The sequence below is a fragment of the Erpetoichthys calabaricus genome, chromosome 12 (assembly GCF_900747795.2).
Source record: "Erpetoichthys calabaricus chromosome 12, fErpCal1.3, whole genome shotgun sequence".
Taxonomy (NCBI): domain Eukaryota; kingdom Metazoa; phylum Chordata; class Cladistia; order Polypteriformes; family Polypteridae; genus Erpetoichthys; species Erpetoichthys calabaricus.
The window spans coordinates 55132400-55153736 of NC_041405.2; the positions used below are offsets into that span (position 1 = coordinate 55132400).

The following is a 21337-nucleotide window of genomic DNA, read 5'->3' on the forward strand; positions in this document are numbered from 1 at the left end:
TTTTAAATTTTAATTAAGAACAAAAGAAAACCTCAGAGGTTCGATTCCCGAAAGGGAGTGAAGTGAGTGTCCGGCTACCTACCAGGTAAAGCTTATGGTCGGACAGCAAGTGACGTAACATCAGCCACGGTGCCTTCAGTTGTGAGAAGCAGATCATAGAATGATTGAAAATAGTTTTGCATTTACCTTTTTAGTAAAAGGCGAGCTTTTAAGCCTGAGAAATCACCCCGTAAATGCACACGTTTAATTGCACATGTGTTAATATGTATGGTTACACAGTATTAAAAGACAGTGAAGAACGTGATTTACCTTTGTTCCCGCGTTTGATAAAAGGCGAGCTTTTAAGCCTGAGAAATCACCCCGTAAATGCACATGTTTAATTGCACGTGTTAATATGTATGCTTACACAGTATTAAAAGACACTCAAAAATTAACGTCATTTACTATCAGCCACGGTGCCTTCAGTTGTGAGAAGCAGATCATAGAATGATTGAAAATAGTTTTGCATTTACCTTTTTAGTAAAAGGCGAGCTTTTAAGCCTGAGAAATCACCCCGTAAATGCACACGTTTAATTGCACATGTGTTAATATGTATGGTTACACAGTATTAAAAGACAGTGAACAACGTCAGTTACCTTTGTTCCCGCGTTTGATAAAAGGCGAGCTTTTAAGCCTGAGAAATCACCCCGTAAATGCACACGTTTAATTGCACATGTGTTAATATGTATGCTTACACAGTATTAAAAGACAGTCAAAAATTAACGTCATTTACCTTCGTTCCCGCGTTTGACTCGTGCTGTAAATCTGTTCCTTGTTTTTAGGTCATGTGATTACGTAGGAGGCGTGATGACGCGATACGTGACTCCGCCTCCTCCATTACAGTATATGGACAAAAAATATGTTCCAGTTATGACCATTACGCGTAGAATTTCGAAATGAAACCTGCCTAACTTTTGTAAGTAAGCTGTAAGGAATGAGCCTGCCAAATTTCAGCCTTCCACCTACATGGGAAGTTCGAGAATTAGTGATGAGTGAGTCAGTCAGTCAGTCAGTCAGTGAGTCAGTGAGGGCTTTGCCTTTTATTAATATGTATATATATATATATATATATATATATATATATATATATATATATATATATATATATATATAGGTGAATGTTAAAAAATGTTTCAGTAGTATGGGGAGATAATCTGAAGTAATATGAAAAAGAAATATTTCGTACACCGTTTTTTTCTAAAAGTGTCAAAATTGAACATTTGGTTTACATTATATTGTACTGTAATTGCACTTTATGCATATGTTTTTTATGGGCACTATATGGTATGGTACTTAGTTAATGTAGGCAATTCCAAGGTGCATTTCTGCAATACAAGCAAGCTATTAATAGTAAAACACAATTTTCATCAAGAAATTACATTGCTGGCAGCACCCCACCTTCAAAGACCTTCCTGTGCCTCTATGACAGTGTGAGAACCTGTTTGCCTATTGAAGCAGTAAATTTTTCAGTTAAATTATTTAAGTGCTGTTTAAGTCACAGTAAGTACAGAAGGTGTTATGTTTTTAGTCAAGGATACACAAATGGATACTGCACAAGTTGGCCATACTTGTACATGTTGCCACATGTCCATGTGGCTTGTGTTGTTACTTTGGTAGTTATATGATATATCATTTGATGCATGTACTTGGATGCATCATCAGTGATAGAACCTGATTTCATTGGGTGTTTTGGGTCTTTCGAGCTATAATACACCCTCTTCCAGGTGACCCAACAGAGGTTGATCAGGCCTCAGCCCGAGTCCAATTGGCTTATTACAGTGCCATGGCGCTCCTCTCTTCAACCACAGCCATCGGGAGGCATTCTCTAAAGCATCCAAGTTATTCCTGATGGCTCTTGCCTTGCTTACCCATAATACCAAGGATTCCATAGACTTTCCACAGGGATTGCCCTGCAAACCCCCTGCACTTCACCTTTACCAGCAAGCACCTTGTTCTCCACCTTTGCTGCTGACAGCCCTCAACCCGCTCCTGATATTTTGCCTTCTTCCTCTCTCAGGCCTCCTCCATCATTTCCTCACATGGAACCATAAGCTCAACCAGGATGAGTTGTTTTGTGGTCTTTGAACTGATGACGAAGTCAGGTCTCAGTGTGGTCTGGATGATGTGAGATTGTATTCGAAGTTGCTTTTCTAGGTCAACTGACATTACCCAGTCCCATGCTGTGTGTAGCAAACCAGTCTCACTGTGCTTTAATGGCTGCTCTGCCTCTTTGATAAATACCACAACTTTGATGGACATGTAGACACTTAAACTGATGTCTGTCTCCTTGTTGATCTCTCCTGCCACTGACCTGAGCACTTGATCATATCCCCTAGAGTCTTAGAACAGCTGCTTAAGATATGTTCCAACGTTTCCTTCCCTGGACACAGGTAACAGGCTGGTGAATCAATTTTACCCCATAATGAAAAGTTAGATGGTCTTGACAGGAAATTACATACTTCCTGAATCAGGATCTTAATCCTATGGGGGTCTCCCTTACAGATGTCCTCCTAGGATGATCTTCCGCTCCAAAATGTGCTCCCACCTCATCCATGCTACTTGCTGATCCATGGCCAATGTTCTCCGATTCCTTTCCTCCTCGATGGCTGCTCAAAGTTTCCTCAGCACAAACTCCCTTCTCTTTTTTTCCCCATGGACAGTATCACACCTTTCTGTCACAACACTCCCAAACCCAGCTCTGCCCTGGGCTACTCTTCCCACTGGGATTTTCTGCTGAAATTGGGCTTCTGCTTGTCTCACAACTTTGGCTGCCTTTCACTTCCTCCCTGCTCTGGCCACTTAGGGTCACCTGACTTGGTATACTGCAGTTGCTCTCTCGCTCTAGTGACCATAAACTCCTCCTTCACTGAGCTAAATAGGAGTGTTAGCTTATTGCCGTTAGATCCACGCCTTAGATTTTCTGGGAAGCCCAGACCTATCCACTGCCTCCAGCCATCCCTTCAGCTTGTTGCTTGTGTCTTTGATGGCTTCCATGTCTCTTAAGCTACAGTTAAATGCCTTGCACAAACTTTTCACTGGCCACTCTGTTATCGATAGTATCTGTTCTCCTCCCACTCTGAAGCAAAACTTGTCCATTACCTTCTCTTTCTTCAGCACCACGGACCTGGACTTTGCTGACTTAAACCTTATGCGAGCCCAGGTCATTATCCTCTTCAGTCCCTGCAGGATTCATCTGGTTCCTGGAACTGCTGTTGTCGTCACTATTAGATCATCCATATATGCCCTAATTGATGGCTGCCTTGTCCCTGACTTGCTAATCAGTTCTCGGCATTCCAGCTCCACTGCCTTCATCAGCATGTTTATAGCCAGAGTAAAAATAGCTCTAGAGATGGAGCAAACGGTTCCCTAGCTGCAGCTGGTGCCACTCAAATATCACATGACATGACAAGGTCTTGTATTTTCCTTGGGAAATTGTGTCTCATGAGTGCCAATTCCACCAATATGTGTGGGATTGATCCATATGTGTTGGCAAGATCCAAACACAATACAGTCATGTCCCCTCTGCCTTCTCTTGATTTACTGATGAGCTGAGTCTGCACACCTGTGTGAACCAAACATCGTGGGACATTGGGAGTACCTCCCTTCTATACACTGGTGTCAATGCATCTGTTGCTCAATAGGAAGTTGGAGAGATGCTTGGTCACAATGCTGAACAATAACTTCCATTCAACACAGAGTAAAGTGATAATGTGGAATTGATCAATATTCTCTCCTCTTTGGGTATCCACACACCCTCTACATACAGTGGTGTGAAAAACTATTTGCCCCCTTCCTGATTTCTTATTCTTTTGCATGTTTGTCACACAAAATGTTTCTGATCATCAAACACATTTAACCATTAGTCAAATGTAACACAAGTAAACACAAAATGCAGTTTTTAAATGATGGTTTTTATTATTTAGGGAGAAAAAAAATCCAAACCTACATGGCCCTGTGTGAAAAAGTAATTGCCCCCTTGTTAAAAAATAACCTAACTGTGGTGTATCACACCTGAGTTCAATTTCCGTAGCCACCCCCAGGCCTGATTACTGCCACACCTGTTTCAATCAAGAAATCACTTAAATAGGAGCTGCCTGACACAGAGAAGTAGACCAAAAGCACCTCAAAAGCTAGACATCATGCCAAGATCCAAAGAAATTCAGGAACAAATGAAAACAGAAGTAATTGAGATCTATCAGTCTGGTAAAGGTTATAAAGCCATTTCTAAAGCTTTGGGACTCCAGTGAACCACAGTGAGAGCCATTATCCACAAATGGCAAAAACATGGAACAGTGGTGAACCTTCCCAGGAGTGGCCGGCCGACCAAAATTACCCCAAGAACGCAGAGACGACTCATCTGAGAGGTCACAAAAGACCCCAGGACAACGTCTAAAGAACTGCAGGCCTCACTTGCCTCAATTAAGGTCAGTGTTCACGACTCCACCATAAGAAAGAGACTGGGCAAAAACGGCCTGCATGGCAGATTTCCAAGACGCAAACCACTGTTAAGTAAAAAGAACATTAGGGCTCGTCTCAATTTTGCTAAGAAACATCTCAATGATTGCCAAGACTTTTGGGAAAATACCTTGTGGACCGATGAGTCAAAAGTTGAACTTTTTGGAAGGCAAATGTCCCGTTACATCTGGCGTAAAAGGAACACAGCATTTCAGAAAAAGAACATCATACCAACAGTAAAATATGGTGGTGGTAGTGTGATGGTCTGGGGTTGTTTTGCTGCTTCAGGACCTGGAAGGCTTATTGTGATAGATGGAACCATGAATTCTACTGTCTACCAAAAAATCCTGAAGGAGAATGTCCGGCCATCTGTTCGTCAACTCAAGCTGAAGTGATCTTGGGTGCTGCAACAGGACAATGACCCAAAAACACACCAGCAAATCCACCTCTGAATGGCTGAAGAAAAACAAAATGAAGACTTTGGAGTGGCCTAGTCAAAGTCCTGACCTGAATCCAATTGAGATGCTATGGCATGACCTTAAAAAGGCGGTTCATGCTAGAAAAACCCTCAAATAAAGCTGAATTGCAACAATTTTGCAAAGATGAGTGGGCCAAAAATTCCTCCAGAGCGCTGTAAAGGACTCATTGCAAGTTATCGCAAATGCTTGATTGCAGTTATTGCTGCTAAGGGTGGCCCAACCAGTTATTAGGTTCAGGGGGGCAATTACTTTTTCACACAGGGCCATGTAGGTTTGGATTTTTTTTTCTCCCTAAATAATAAAAACCACCATTTACAAACTGCATTTTGTGTTTACTTGTGTTATATTTGACTAATGGTTAAATGTGTTTGATGATCAGAAACATTTTGTGTGACAAACATGCAAAAGAATAAGAAATCAGGAAGGGGGCAAATAGTTTTTCACACCACTGTACCTCCATGACTCAAGAACTTACCCTCTCCTCCAGATTACCTTCAAGCCCTTCCAAAGTTGATAATGTATGGTACCCCTTCTTATAGTAACACTTCTTCATCATGACTTCTACCTCACTTAGACGGGGCTCCTTAAGATTGAATTCTTTCTTAGGTATTAGTGGTGGCTCTAACATGCTGCATGGCCCAAGAGCTTGGTCTTTGTCAGGGTTGTTATTTGTCTATGTCTGATATTCATCAATGCTATCTTTGGTGCTCTTCAGCTGGTCAGCACACTTTGATCCTAGGAGCTGCTTGGTTAGCTTAAAGGTTTGGCAAGGAATGCTGCTCTATTCCTTGCCCTCTCTTTTCTCTTACTTATGTGCCCCTCTGCTCTCTGCAGCGTCAACAGTTTCTTCCAGTGCTGCTCTTTCTTCCTCCCCTTCCTGCCTTGAACCACTTATTGAGTGACTTGAGCTCCTTGCTAAGTTGTTGGATCCTCACTGCTCGATGGTTCAAAGTATAAAACTTGTGCTGGCTTGGAATCCTGTCCTGAACCTTTCTAGGGCAACGCTGGTGATAATGTTTGCCATTGTTTTCAGCCAACGGTCCACACTCCCTTTTAAATATGCTTCCAGCACTCAATCAACATCTCCATCAAACTGTTGTAACTCCTTTTTCTTGCTGGATCAGGGCCAATGGATCCTTTGAACAGCTGGTCTGCTTATCGTGGTTTCAAGTGCTACATGGAGGTTCAAGGTGCTGCGGGTTGACTACGGGCCTGACCCCTCCTGCGTCTCACCAGATGTGGTACCTGTGCACTGTGCCATTGCCTACTCTGGTAAGCATTCTATCCTGGGTTGATGAATCTTCAAGCCTCTCTCGTTCTTACAGACTTGATAGATACTTTATTGATCACAGAGGTACACTGAATCCAACATGCAAAAATTACACAGAATACAGCAACAGCAAGAAAAATTAATGCAGTGGTACCTCGGTATACGTCCGCTTTGGAATAAGTCCAACTTGGTATACGTCCTATTTGGACGCAAAAAATTTTGCTTGGTATACGACCTTTGTTTGGAATATGACTCGCGTGCTAGAACACCGCACGCTACCCTTGTTTACCTGTCTAGAGACAAAGCCACAACAGTCCACGTGCGTCAGTGCATCAGTTGCTAGCATTCAGTGAACAACAAGCGCTACAACTCTCTGTGAATTTTCACGTGATTTTGTGTTTTTTTCGCGTGGATAACAGAAAAACAGTATGCTGGCGATAGCGTATCGGAGGCAATGATGTGCGAAAAGGCAAAACCGATCTTTTGAAAAACAAGGCAGGAACGAGCCAAGAAAGTGATTTAAAGCCAGCCATGGCTGGTTTGATAATTTTAAGAAGAGGACTGGCATTCACAGTGTTGTGAGGCATGGAAAGGGAGCCAGTGCTGATAAAGATGCCGCCAATGATTTTGTTACAGCGTTTGGGAGAGAAAGAGAAAAAACACCAGAATTTCGGATTCCTGAAGTTTTATTGGAAGGGGAGTCTCCTTCCAAACAATAACATCTCCTCCTCCTACCTTCTCAGCATCATCCTAGGAGGCACTTGACTCTTCTCAGCAAGGTTAAGTGCGGTTAAATTTTCATTTATTTCATCTAATTGCTTTTATATTTATTATTTTAGTATTAAGCAGTGTTTAAATTATTTTATACAACCCCATCAATGTATAATATGCCAATAACAACAGGATTTTTTTTCATGGGAATGGATTAATCATTTTCCTTTATTTCTTATGGGAAAAATTCGTTTGGTATAAGTCCTGCTTAGTATAAGTCCAACGATATGGAACGGATTAAGGACGTATACCGAAGTACCACTGTATGTCTCTCATCTAATTAAACATTGAAATAGCAGAAGAAACAAAATGCATGCATTAAGAGGTTATGCTGTAACATCTAATGATTGCTGATGAAAAATTAAAATTTTGGATAGTGTCCCCTGGAATGCTGGCAGAATTTTGGTAAATGTATTCTGCAGGTAAATGTGTTAACCAAGATGTCATGTTGCAGATGGTGTAAAACATTGTACATGACAGTCAGCAGCATATCCAACATTCTTTTCTTTGCTACTGCCTCAAAGGTGTCCAAGGAAGTGACCAGAACAGAGACAGTGTTCCTGATTATATTTGCTCAGTCTGTTGGCATCTCCTTTCAAAATGTCCCTGTTCCCAAGTCCTACTGCATAAAAAGAGCACACTTGCAACAACAGACTGATATAATGTACAGTATGCAGAAATGTTCCACCCCATGCTAAATATCCTGAGTCACCTACGGAAACATAGCCAGTTGTGTATCTTTTTGCATATGCTTTTTGTGTTACAGAATAAGTTGACCATGATTCAAGATTACAGTATATTCATAGCTGAATAACTGCACAATTAATGTAAATCACTGCTTCAATTTCTGTTGTATTTAGCGTTGCTTTACCTGACTAAAAGGCAGTCAGTCTGTTTACATGTAAAGGTAAGACTAAAGCTACAACAATCCAATTTCTGCTCACTTAGAACTTATCTTCAAATTAAACAAAATCAAAGCAAATTGAGTATGGAAGCAAAAATTAATTATCTCTTCAAGAGACAGTCCCCTTTCCTCAAAAATATTAATATCATTAATCTTTTAAAACAGTATGATGAATGTAAAACTTGTGCCTTGATCAGAATAAGCCAAGCAGCTCATCCAAAAACAGAAAGAAACTTGAAGTGTCAGATCTTCCAGTACTTGGGAGTCATTATAAGCTGTATGTACAACGTGTACAGCAAAATCACAAATTATGCATTGTTCAAATGACACAAAGCAATTAAGATATAAAAACTAAGAACAAGCAACAAAGATGACACCCTCAAGTTTTGCAAACACAGAAATAGCTTGAATTAACTATTAAATCTTGAGGAAAATACCTAGGCTATTATGGTGGAGTTAGGTTTCAAAGACAATGGAATAAAAATAAAAACAGCACATTAAACCTGTACCAGCATTTCACATATAGCCCTCAAATACACAATGTATATTATTACTCTGATAAAAATTTAAAAATGAGTTTATGGAATCAAAACATTATTATAGAAAATGACAACTGTAGCCTAGATCATGAAGTAAACAGAGCCTACCATGAACCACAGTTGTTAATCTTCAAGTCATAAAGAGGGATTCAAGAGTGGGACATTTAAAGAAGGAGGAAAAAAACTTAAGTTGGGTTTGAACCTTAATTGCATAGCTGCATAATGCTCATAAGATTCCTTATCATCTTAAACAATTGGAAAGTAATCTTTTACTAAAATGTCTGAATTTAAAGTAAGCAGAGCAATTTATGACTATAGTGTAGTGTATAAGAATGACAACTAAATGTCTTACACCACTGCTACAGAGTAACTCCGAGAAATTTGATTGTTACTCACCTCCCTGATTAAAACATTTTTCAGCTTGCTATTCTAAGCAACTTGTGGTTTTAGGTGTGCCTTGTTGCTTAAACAGGTGTGACTGTAAGAATGTATAAAGGAACTAAAAAGTGTAAAAAAAAAAAAAATAAAAATAAAACCATCATTCAGGTTTTAATTTGTCTCCACTATTCTCACACTGAGGGGTGGCATGGTGGGCACAGTGGTAGCGCTGCTGCTCGCAGTTAGGAGACCTGGGTTCGCTTCCCGGTCCTCCCTGCGTAGAGTTTGCATGTTCTCCCCGTGTCTACATGGGTTTCCTCCGGGGCACTCAGTTTCCTCCCACAGTCCAAAGACATGCAGGTTAGGTGGATTGGCGATTCTAAAATTGGCCCTAGTGTGGTGCTTGTGTGTGTCCTGCGGTGGGGTTGGCACCCTGCCCGGGATTGGTTCCTGCCTTGTGCCCTATGTTGGCTGGGATTGGCTTCCAGCAGACCCCCGTGACCCTGTGATCGGATTCAGCGGGTTGGATGGATGGATGGATTCTCACACTGAAACAAAAGTAGTACCATTACAATAGAACAATCAAAAAAACAAAATGTATAGAACTAGTCCAGCAATCTAAAACACATATTGTGTAAAATGTACCAGTTTATGTTATGCTTACATACATGTATGCATATCCACATAAAAAAGTTTACTTCAAAAGAAATACAATATATTAAAAGACTGCAAATTTAACCCTAAATAATGTTACCCTAAGTTCTTGTCTATAAGCCGGACTCATGTATTAGCCGGAGACCAAAAATCATACGAATTTTTTAAAATAAAATCGTATCATAGATAAGCCGGACTCATGGATAAGCCGAACGTACTAATAACCTATAACTAATAGAAGGGAGGGAGGTCAGTGGTCTCACTCGCGCCCATTTAATTTCTTTAAGGGGGGAGAGAGTGTGAGATATTGCCGTCTCTCTCACTCCCGCATGGCGCGGTTGGAGCGGGCCGGGAGCGCGTTCTTTCTGCTCTGGGCGTCGCCGACGTCAAACGAGCGCGTAGCAGTCATTTAAATTGTGATTTTATATGTAGCATATTTAAATATAATATCGCGGATTTCTGCGGACAATGGGTCTTTTAATTTCTTGGTACATGCTTCCTCAGTTGGTTAGCCCAGTTGAATTTCATACAAGGGACGCTAATTGGCAGATGGCTGAGAAGCTACCCGGCTTACATGTTCTCTCTCTCTTGCGCTGACTATCTGTGATCCTGACGTATGGGGATTGAGCAGGGGGGCTGTCTTGCACACCTAGACGATACGGACGTCGTCTAAAAATGCTGAAAGATTATCTTCACGTTGCTATCTTCTTGTAAAGCTGATTCCTGAAAAGACATGCTGCACAGTGCTTCGCATACTTGAAAGCTCGAAGGGCACGTATTGATTTTTGACCTGAACAACAAAACTCTCCCTCTCTCTCTCTTTGTCTGCTCCTGACGGAGGGGGTGTGAGCTGCGCCTTCAACAGCTTTGTGCCGCGGTTGCTTCGCATACTTAAAAGCCCAAACAGACATATTGATTTGTTTGCTTCACTCCTTTGAAGAGGAAGATATGTTGCATATCTTTTAATTGTGAGACGGAACTGTCATCTCTGTCTTGTCATGGAGCACAGTTTAAACTTTTGAAAAAAGAGACAAATGTTTGTTTGCAGTGTTTGAATAACCGTTCCTGTCTCTCTACAACCTCCTGTGTTTCTGCGCAAATCTGTGACCCCAAGCATGAAATATAAAAATAACCATATAAACATATGGTTTCTACTTCGCGGATATTCTTATTTCGCGGGTGGCTCTCTGGAACGCAACCCCCCGCGATGGATGTATAAGCCGGACTTATGTATAAGCCGACTATTCTATTTTTTCATTTTCACAAACTTTTTTTCCTTAGATAAGCCGCGGTTATTGACAAGAACTCTAGGGTACTAAAGAGTCAGTCAGTGGATCTGTATCACAGCTGCCTCTGACTAAAACCTGAAAAAGTAAACTGGAGTTGATATAAACATGATTTACATTTACATTTATTTGCTTAGGAGACGCTTTTATCCAAAGTGACTTACAAAAAGAGGATACACAATGGAGTAACAATTGAGTGATTATCTAGCACTGCTGTTATTACTCATAATGCTATCACACCCAAAGCAAAAACTCAAACAAGATTGTGTTATGATCAGTTTTCTTTTTAAATTGTTCCTGGATTTATTATTAATCTTTTGATTTTTTTTTTTACTCTGTATGAGAAATTTTCACATAAGCTGAATCTAATGCTGTAATTATTTTAAATTTATTGAAATGTATTTAAAGATGTTTGTTTAATTTCACGTCTTTCTCTGATGCAACCTTTTATTTTGGGTGTCGCCATTTTGTGGAATGTATATTTTCCAGTGGCTATGGTTACCATCTGGGAGGGCGCGGTGCATATTGCCCATAATCTCAATGGTATAACAGGTTAGGCATTGTGTACTCCTGGGTCATATGTGTTTGGATAAAAATGCTTTACTTGTGGTGTGGTCTTAGCTTTATTTATTTCTAATTTTTTGATGACTTTTGTTTTTTTTTTAGGCTTTGGCAAAGAACAGGACAGATTTTTGATATATAATTTCCTTTGCTTATTTCATTGGTGTTTTATTCATTGAGTGGCATTTGTGGACACCTCCAGAATGCTGGCTTAAAAAAATGGCAGAGGCAAAATTCTACCATGTTGCTTGAATGTTGTCACAGGTTTCTCCAGGTACTGTATACCAGTCTACTCCCCACCTCTCAAAGACAACATTCTTATGTTGGATTATATGTCTAAAATCAGCTCTGTAAATAAAAACTATCAAGCAACATCTGTGTTGTCACTTCTGCTCAGTGCTCGTCAGGATGGGCTGTAGATTCTGTGCAATTTCTACACTGATAAAATAGGTTCAGAAAGTGAATGAATGTTGCTTCCATCTTAGTAAGTGCATTTATAAAAACAAGAAACATTTAAACTGATCACCAGCAGCACAAGTGTTCTAGCTTTTGTCTTAAAAGGCTGGTAAGGAGGACGAGATGGCCGCTGACCGGAAGTCCCTCCTTGTAACAGGCACGGGGTTGGATAGCGTGTCCCGTGTGCCCGCCAACGATTGGATGGATGGTGGGCCCAGGGAATGTCCCATCCCGTGCCAGCGAGAAACCCGAATGGACCGGAGGAAAGGGCCCATAGAGAAAGCAGTCGGCGAGTGACGCTGCTTGTAAGGTAAGCTCACCGTTGACTGTCTTTCTCTCCCCCTGGCAGCGGGTTGCAGGAGATGGCCTCCTGCTCGCGCCACCTGAGCTATGTGCCCTCTGGGCGGAGACCGCGGAAGTAAGAGGGGACGGCGTCGCGTCAGAGCAAGCGCCGCTGGCAAAAAGGGAATGGCACGGCGCCTGGATCTTCTGACCGGAGAGGTGCAGCGGGGACGGTGAGTAGGACCGGCCCGTAAAGATACGGACGCCGGCAGGACAGGGTCTGTCTTCTACAGTAGGCAGACCCGAACCGCCGCGGCTTCCCAAAGAAAGAGGAGGAATCGGAGGAAGAGAAAACCGACTACCTCCGATATGGGAGGACGTGTTGCTGGGTGCACACGTCCAAGAGAGGCCGCCCTCTGCCGAGAGGATGAGCATGAGAGGAGAAGAGCGAGTGTGCTCTCGTTGGCAGTCCCGTGGGCTGGGAATCCACGGAGGACTGTGTGGGGAGGCCGAAGAAAGAGAGTATCGGGGGTGTGAGTCGGAGCGGAGGAGGGAGGAAGCGTGCCGAAGGGGCCGCATCAGGGCAAGTCTCTGCCCCCTGTATTTCTGTTCTATTCTATAGGACCGGGCCCTAGGCTGGAAAGTGTCGGCTTGCCGCCGAGGAAAACCTGGCCTCGCGGAACGGGCTGATGGCCCCTAGGGGTCTCAGCTTGCGGGGGGAGTATTGTGGCAGGTGCCGGGTGTGGTCATCAGCCGCCTGGCCTATTTAAGGAGCCGCCCTCCCTCACTCAGGGTGGAGTCGGGTGAGGAGAAGGAGAGGTCGGAGAGGAGGCGGCAAGCAGAGGCCTGGCGAGAAAGAAGAAAGAGAGGTGGCTTAAAGCGGAGACTGGACTTTGGGAGACTGTTGGGGTTTTGTGTGGCGGTGCACTTTAAAACTTTGTATATAGTGTAAATAAACGTTGTGATGATGGCTTTACATGTGTCTGCCTGTCTGTGTCCGGGTGCCCAATTCACAATATATATACAGTAATCCCTCCTCCATCGCGGGGGTTGCGTTCCAGAACCCCCCGCGAAAGGTGAAAATCTAGTGAAGTAGAAACCATATGTTCATATGGTTCTTTTATATATTTTAGCCCTTATAAACTCTCTCCCACACTATTATAAACATTTCCCGCACAATTATACAGCATAAACCCCTTTGTATTCTCTTAGATATTAGGTAAGATTCATTGAAATTATGTATGTAAACACAGTTTATATACAGTAAAACCTAAATATTATTTTAAGATATCGAGCGTCTCCGATATCACATATGTTACAGCCCATTACGACAGACAGGCCACCAGCAATAAATACGTACAATGCAAGAAAATTGTTATACAGTGATCCCTCGCTATATCGGCTTCGCCTTTGCGGCTTCACTCTATCGCGGATTTTATATGTAAGCATATTTAAATACTATATCACGGATTTTTTGCTGGTTTGCGGATTTCTGCGGACATGGGTCTTTTAATTTCTGGTACATGCTTCCTCAGTTGGTTTGCCCCAGTTGATTTCATACAAGGGACGCTATTGGCAGATGGCTGAGAAGCTACCCAGCTTACTTTTCTCTCTCTCTTGCGCTGACTTTTTCTGATCCTGGCGTTAGGAGGGGATTGACGCAGGGGGGCTGTTCGCACACCTAGACGATACGGATGATCGTCTAAAAATGCTGAAAGAATCTTCACGTTGGCTACCTTCTGTGCAGCTGCTTCGTGAAGTGACCATGGCTGCACGGTGCTTCGCATTACTTAAAAAGCTCGAAGGGCACGTATTGATTTTTTATCTGTCTCTCTCTCTCTCGCTGCTTCCTGACGGAGGGGGTGTGAGCTGCCGCCCCCTTCAACAGCTTTGTGCCGGCGGTGCTTCGCATACTTAAAAGCAAACAGCCCTATTGATTTGTTTGCTCCTTTGAAGAGGAAGATATGTTTGCACTTCTTTTAATTGTGAGACTGAACTGTCATCTCTGTCTTGTCATGGAGCACAGTTTAAACTTTTGAAAAAGAGACAAATGTTTGTATTGCAGTGTTTGAATAACGTTCCTGTCTCTCTACAACCTCCTGTGTTTCTGCGCAAATCTGTGACCCAAGCATGACAATATAAAAATAACCATAATAAACATATGGTTTCTACTTCGCAGATTTTCTTATTTCGCGGGTGGCTCTGGAACGCACCCCGCGATGGAGGAGGGATACCTGTACAGTAAAATGTGTGTACAGTGACAACTAAACTATGTACATGTAATAAGTACTGTACATAGATAATTAATTATGGTTACTCACCAATAATGACACGATGACTTGCTCTGATAACGATAAGTTTAATTTTACTGCACAAAAAGGATAGCATTACAGCTCTTCTAAAGGAGCCTCTTCAGGCGACTGTGTAGCACCGCGTTGTTGTTCTTCATCACTCTTCAATCCAAATCCCTAAGCAGATTCCATCCCAGACTACTGCCTTATCACGTCCACTTGCAACTCGTTTTGCGCCCTGGTTTAAAAGACACTGCGGCCCGTAGATCTTATATGCTTTTCCTCCTTTTTAAATAAAAAGAATCGTGGACTCATTGATGCCGTAATGGTGTCCTGCAGCGGTGTAGCTGTTCCCTTCCTTCACCATATCCAAAACTTTTACCTTTCTCTGCAATCACTTGCATCTTCTGTTGGCGCTTGGACACGGCCCCTGAAGCAGTAGCAGGAGCACGTTAATGCTGAATGAGTGAGATGAGACTTTCCTGGTTAATGCCCGCACTCCGTCGCTGAGCCAATCAGCACACAGGACCTTAACTGTGTGCTCTGATTAGTTAGCTTCTCAGTCATCCGGCCAATAGCGTCCCTTGTATTGAAATCAAATGGGCAAACCAACTGAGGAAGCAAGTGTACCAGACAGTAAAAAGACCCATTGTCCGCAGAGAAACCCGCGAAGCAGCGAAAAAATACTGCGTATATATACTTAGATATGCTTACATATAAATCCGCAGATAGAGTGAAGCCGTGAAAGACCGAAGCGCCGAATATAGCCGAGGGCTTACTGTACACACATACACTATCACAAGATATATATATAACTTTATATATTGACATTTAATTATTTTTGAAAGTATCTTTACAATTACAGAATTTTAACATGTACGTAAGAAGTTTTGAACAGCCCTGAAGTTAAAGAAGGTTAAAACAGAACAAAGCGCAAGTAGGCCCTGTTATAATTAAAGACTTTCCTTTTTAGCAATAATCAGTCTGGAAAAATACAAAAAGCACTCCTACCCCTCATCTGTCTCATTGATGATATCACAGATTTCCATATTGAGTCCCCAGTCTTCTCTTTGAAGAGATCCATCAGTTGCACTTTCTAAAGAAAAGAAAAGAAAGTGTAAGAAAATATAACTATACAGGGTGAGTCAAAATTATGTTAACATTTGAATAGTGGAAACAATTTATTCACAAAACATACTTCATATGTGAAAGATGATTTACAGGTATGTCTCAACCTGTTCGCCATCATGTTCAACATATGTACTATATGTGGCACATAAGTTGTCCACAAAAATTGTATATACGAGGGTTGTCTGGGTTCCGCGCGGAATCACTCGAAATAAGTAGCCAAGGATTTTTTTTCTATTTTTCTCATGTACTTCTATCCTTTTTAAACTTTTTCCAAGTATTCACCGCCAACATCAATGCACTTTTGGGCTCTTCTGACCCACGCCGTAAAACTCTCGCGAAAGGCTGTCTTTGGGAGGTTGTCCAGCTGTTCTTTGACAGCTGCAATCAGTTCCTCTCGAGTTTCGAAGTTGTGGCCTCGCAGGGGTTCTGTCACCTTCGGGAAGAGCCAAAAGTCACATGGTGCAAGATCAGGCGAGTAGGGTGGCGGGTTCAAAACGTTGACACCACGGTCTTCAATGAAATGCTTCGTCGCATTAGCTGTGTGGGCTGGCGCATTGTCATGATGCAAAAAGTGCCTTCGCAAGTTCTTGGACCGGCCTCTAGCCATCGCAGAAAAAACGTCAGGCAGGCACTGAGTGGTGTACCACTCAGAGGTCACAGTTGTCCTCTCCATCAGCGGAATTGACGCGACAATGCCATCGATGTTGAAAAAGATGGCAAACGTGGTGCATTCCACTGAGCGGATTAAACCATCAGAAAAGTCGTAAAAAATCATCACTCGAAAGTCACGCACGCACGGAGTCGGGAGCTTCGCCGCTAGCACCGGCTGCGCACTCTCAGTTCGTTTGCTTCTCGTGTTCATTCTGAAGGAAGAGAGGGAGCAAAACATCTAAACAAAAACATGCAACCACTTGAATAATCCCTCTACACAGCAGAACAGGTTTTGACAGGCTGACACTTGACAAACGATAAAATTCCGCGCGGGACCCAGACAACCCTCGTAAGTATATACATAGCAGTACCATTAGGGTTAACATAATTTTGACTCACCCTGTATATTTCTTTTCCATAGTACATTTAAAAATACAGTATAAGGAATGCATGCAAGTGTAGCCCAGTTGGCTCATACAATATATACTTTTTCAGGTTTTGCAGGTTAGGATGGATGTGCCTTAATATCAATATTTTGTGAAAGCCTTTCAAAAGTCCATGTGCTACAAAATAAAATAGATAATCATCTATAATAATGAAATTAGTCAAAACTGTAATTACTCTTTATAAACACTGGAGACTAGTTGTTAAATGTCTTTGCTTATATTGTACAGGGTCTAAACATCTAAGGCGGAGTGGTGGCTTTGAGGCTAGGGATCTGTTGCCGGTTCGAATCCCATAAAATGACAAAACCGACTCTACTCAGTTGGGCTGTTGGGCAAGGCCCTTAACCTGCAATTGCTCTGTCCTGGGTATAACATTAATCTGCTTCCAGCCCTGCATATAGGTACTACAACCTGCAGGGAAAAAACTTGGGTGTTGGTGGCATACCTCACCCTCTTCCATTTCCATCTGAACTAGTGAGGTGCCAAGTGTGGTGCTCCCTCAAACATGGCTGCACTTGGGTCCTAATCTGGGATTCTGAGTTGGTTTGTAATGTGGTGCTCCTAACCCAGGGGTGCCCAATACGTCGATCGTGATCGACTGGTATATTGCAAAGGTAGTGCTGGTAGATCGCGTTGAATTCAAAAAAAAAATTTTTTTTAAACGTTAGTCTATCATATATCCTCCCTATGGCATTTGCCACTTGATTAACATACAGGGCGGCCAGTCTGAGATCTCTTTTCTTCTAACACACTGGTCATCCCACACGCACAATCAAACGCGCGAGCTACTGCAAAACTCTGGCTGTGATCTAGTTAGCCTTCCAATTTATATCGACTAAAGAAGGGATTTAAAAAAAAATTTTGTTTGGGGAGGGTATGGGCTGGATGTGAAATTGGAAGAGGATTTTTTTTTCTCACAATGTCACAATCGAAGTCAATTTGTCTGATCTGTCAATCTATCATTGCTATTCCAAAGAAGGAAAATGTGGAAAGGCACTTTCGAACTGTTCATAAAAACTACGAAACTGACTTCCTTCCAAAAAGCGATCTGAGAAAGAGAAAGGAGAGGGAACTAAAATCACAGTTAATCGGACAGCTGTCATTTTTCACTCGGCTAAATTCAAAAGCAAAGGCAGACACACCGAAGCATCGTTCCGGGTGAGTCACTCGATCATTAAGCATAAGAAGTCCTTCCAAGATGGAGAGATGATAAAAAGAGGCCTTCACTGAGACAGATGGCTAGGGAGAAATTGCTGCTGGGAGGGGGGGGGGGGGGGGGGGGGGGGGGGGGGGGGGGGGGGGGGGGGGGGGGGGGGGGGGGGGGGGGGGGGGGGGGGGGGGGCCTTTTCAAGACCCCGGCCGGAGAAAAAGGAGTTTCTCCTTGTCATTAAACATGCAGAATACAAGCAACTTAATAACGATCAATGGCCACTAGACTTGGCATTTTTTTCCCCGATTTGACTAACATGTTGAATGGGCTTAATTTACAGCTGCAAGGAAAATAGAACTCCATGGTCAATATGAGTAGCTCAGTTAATGCTTTCAAATGAAAAATGCAACATCTGTCCTCAAAGCTACAGCGCCTTGATTTGGGGAACATCCAAAACCTTGCGTCAGAGCTGGAGACGCAATGGAAGGCGTGTGCGCAACTTGACAGCATACACTACACAGAGCAGATTGAAAATTGTCTGTCAGACTTTGACAGATGGTTTCAAGACTCAACTTTACTTGAGCCAATCGCTACATTTAAGTGCTATCCATTTAGGGAAGATGTTGAGGGCGATTCACCCGCATCAAAAATTGCAACACTGTTTAACCTAAAACTCCTCTACAGTGGAGGATGAGATTTTGACACCACAAGATGACATTCAGCTGAAATCTGGGGCTCTTGGGACAGTTTTGGAACTTACTCACAGAGGAAAAGTACCCAAACATTATGAAATGTGCTACCTCCTTGACTGCATTATTCGGCTCTACTTATTTATGTGAGTCAGCCTTTTCCCACATGAAGATTATTAAATCCAAATACTGTAGTGACCATAAATGTATTGAATTGTTATTGTGCCATAAAGGTTATTCAGGGTACGATAACATATATTTTAAGTATAAAGTATACTCAGTATATATATATATATATTGTAGCAATAGAGGTATCGATCCACCACTCGAACCCTCAGGTGCCACTCCAAACACCAGGTAAAAGCACAAGACTTCTTTATTTTACAATGATCACGTGCACAAAGCACCCTCCACTCCACACTACTCATATAACTATTACAATTCTCTCAATACTCACTCCCCCTCTCCCAGACACTTAGCCACCCTACCTCCCAGCTCAGCTCAGTGTCTAGGCTTTCCCAGAGTCCTTTTATACACCCTGACCCGGAGGTGTTCCTGTCCAACAGTCCACAATTCCTTATTCCTTCCGGGTCAGGGTAAACAGTCCTTATCTTCACCCCGGAAGCACGTCGTTTCTTCCTGTCCCGGGATTATGACGCACTTCCGGGTTATAGGGCATATATGAGACCCCAAACCTCCCGACAGCAACTCCCAGTGGTCCCCAAGGTATCCAGCAGGGCTGTGCATAAAAACTACATAGTCCATGAGACCCTGCTGGAATTTGGGGCTCGTCCATGCTGTCGGGAGAGATCCTCCTGGCGGCCTGGGGGTGAGGACCGGAATAGGAAGCCGGCCATCCATCACTATATATCACAGTATATATATATTATATATATATATATCATTTTTAATGTAGGTAGATCATTTCAACCTGGTCATTTTAAAAGTAGCTTGCAAGCCGAAAAAGTGTGGGCACCCCTGTCCTATCCTCTCTCCTCTAAACATCTAGTAGCAAAATGCCCTAAACTGCAGGGAAGTTCTTTGATCCCGGATTTCTAGCACAAGGCAGGAGCAGGAGCTCTTAGTTAAATTATACCGAAACTGTATTATCTTAAGGTTTAAAAAAAAAAAAAAAAAAAAAAAGTTGCCGCACCCTGGCATTGAGACCCCCAAAACCGGAGAACCCTAGACATGCTCAAGCATTGCAACCACTGACTTGCCCAATCCTGGCATTTTTGAACTGTGACTCTCTATAACTATTCAGTTACAGCACCCTGACAAGGTAACAGCCAGTGCAGCTCAACTAATGACAAAGAGAGAGAGCTTTCTAACTGCTACTGTAACATTCACCCTACCAGTATATACATGCTGAATCATTGTTTAGTAGAAGGCTAAACATAAAATTATTTGTGTTACAGCTTATTTTGGCTGTTGTTATGTTGTTATTTTGCTGCTTTGAGGCAGTTCTGCAAGTGGAAGCATTTCCTAGTACTGCAGCTAAAGCTCCTTACTGGGGACACAGGCACCAATTACCAAAATTACCTCCATTATTTTAAAAGCTGTCATTGATTCTGCAGCAGCAGTACATTTCTGCAACTCAGCACATGAAAGCAGTATTCAGTAATGTTATTATCAAGATTCAAAGGTGATTTGTTTCAAGTTAATTTAAAATGAATACAAATAAAAATGCTGGATTTGAATAATGTCTACCAATAGGAAGCTAGGAGTTACTAATTAATTTTACTCCCTCAAACATGGCGTCTTCTGTTGTTCTCTTCCTACCATCTTCTGAACAAAAAAAAAAAAAACAAGATTTTGGATGCGTTACAGATAAAAATTGTACTTTGTTTTTTCATTGTAGTTTGGCTATAGTGTATATTTTGCCTTTTCTTATTATGTGTACAAACAACATGCTGTAAAAAGGGCATATCTCCAGGTATTGAGCTTGCAATGTATGATGTGCATGCAGAAGGACGATGGTACTGGCTTTTAAAAAAATTTTAAGGTACTGCTTTGATATAGAGTGTATTCAGTTTATTTCACATTTGTTATCTCATGTACACAGAATATCTACATTCCTATTTGCCCACAAGCAGTGCTTGAAGTGGAACCTACCAATTCATTATTATTTTTAAACAAAAGGGCAGTAGGCAGCCTTTGGAGGTCAGATCATGCATATATTAATCTATGATATCAAAAGGAGAGGGGATACCCACGAAGCATTGAGCACTGCAGGTTAACAGGCCACTTCAAGCACTGCCTGCAAGACCAAACAAGCACTGCCATGCCACCGCCTTGCTTGTCCGGTGCCCAAATTTCACTGCATAGGTTAAATAGAATTTAACACCCTAAGGATAGGCTCCAGCTGCTCCGCAACCCATCTTAGGATTAGTGGGATTGGAAAATGATGGTAAAGTTGCATTAGCCTTGGGATCAGTCATCCAACATATATCCTAACATTCCATCCCATAAATAAGAGGCTTCGGGGGCCTCTGCAAAATGGGTAAACCAGACAAATTTGTGCTCCCACAGTGAGCAATCATTTTAAGGACAGTTAACTAAGAGAGATGTACAGAGCCAAAACCATGGGCACTTGGATACCCACACTCTTCTCATTTAAGCTTTGTGAGTGATACATTGATCAGGCCACCTTCCCTTAGCTACAGTGTACTCCTGCTAAACTATAGCTAAACTCAGGAATATCACCCGTCTCCTGCAGTGCATGAGTGCCTGACAACTTTCTTGTATGAAAGGGCTATTCAAATTACAGATTCATTTGGACCAGATTTTCAAACCAAGAAAACTTAGCTGGGCCAGACCTTTCAGCAGCCCAGTAAGCAGCAAGTAATAAATTTTAAACCAACATAAATTAATGTACGGAAAAACAAGTAATGTTTAATCATTA

At 42.2% G+C, this 21337-nt stretch overlaps 1 protein-coding gene across 2 annotated transcripts in view; it reads right to left on the reverse strand.

Moving 5' to 3' along the window:
* The window catches only part of tom1 (target of myb1 membrane trafficking protein), a 121603-nt gene that overhangs the window by 70163 nt on the left and 30103 nt on the right, over nucleotides 1-21337 (reverse strand). For both annotated transcript variants that reach the window (XM_051934693.1, XM_051934694.1), the window contains exon 2: nucleotides 15377-15461. In XM_051934693.1, coding sequence (XP_051790653.1) covers nucleotides 15377-15461 — 85 coding nt within the window. The remainder of the gene's footprint in view (nucleotides 1-15376; nucleotides 15462-21337) is intronic.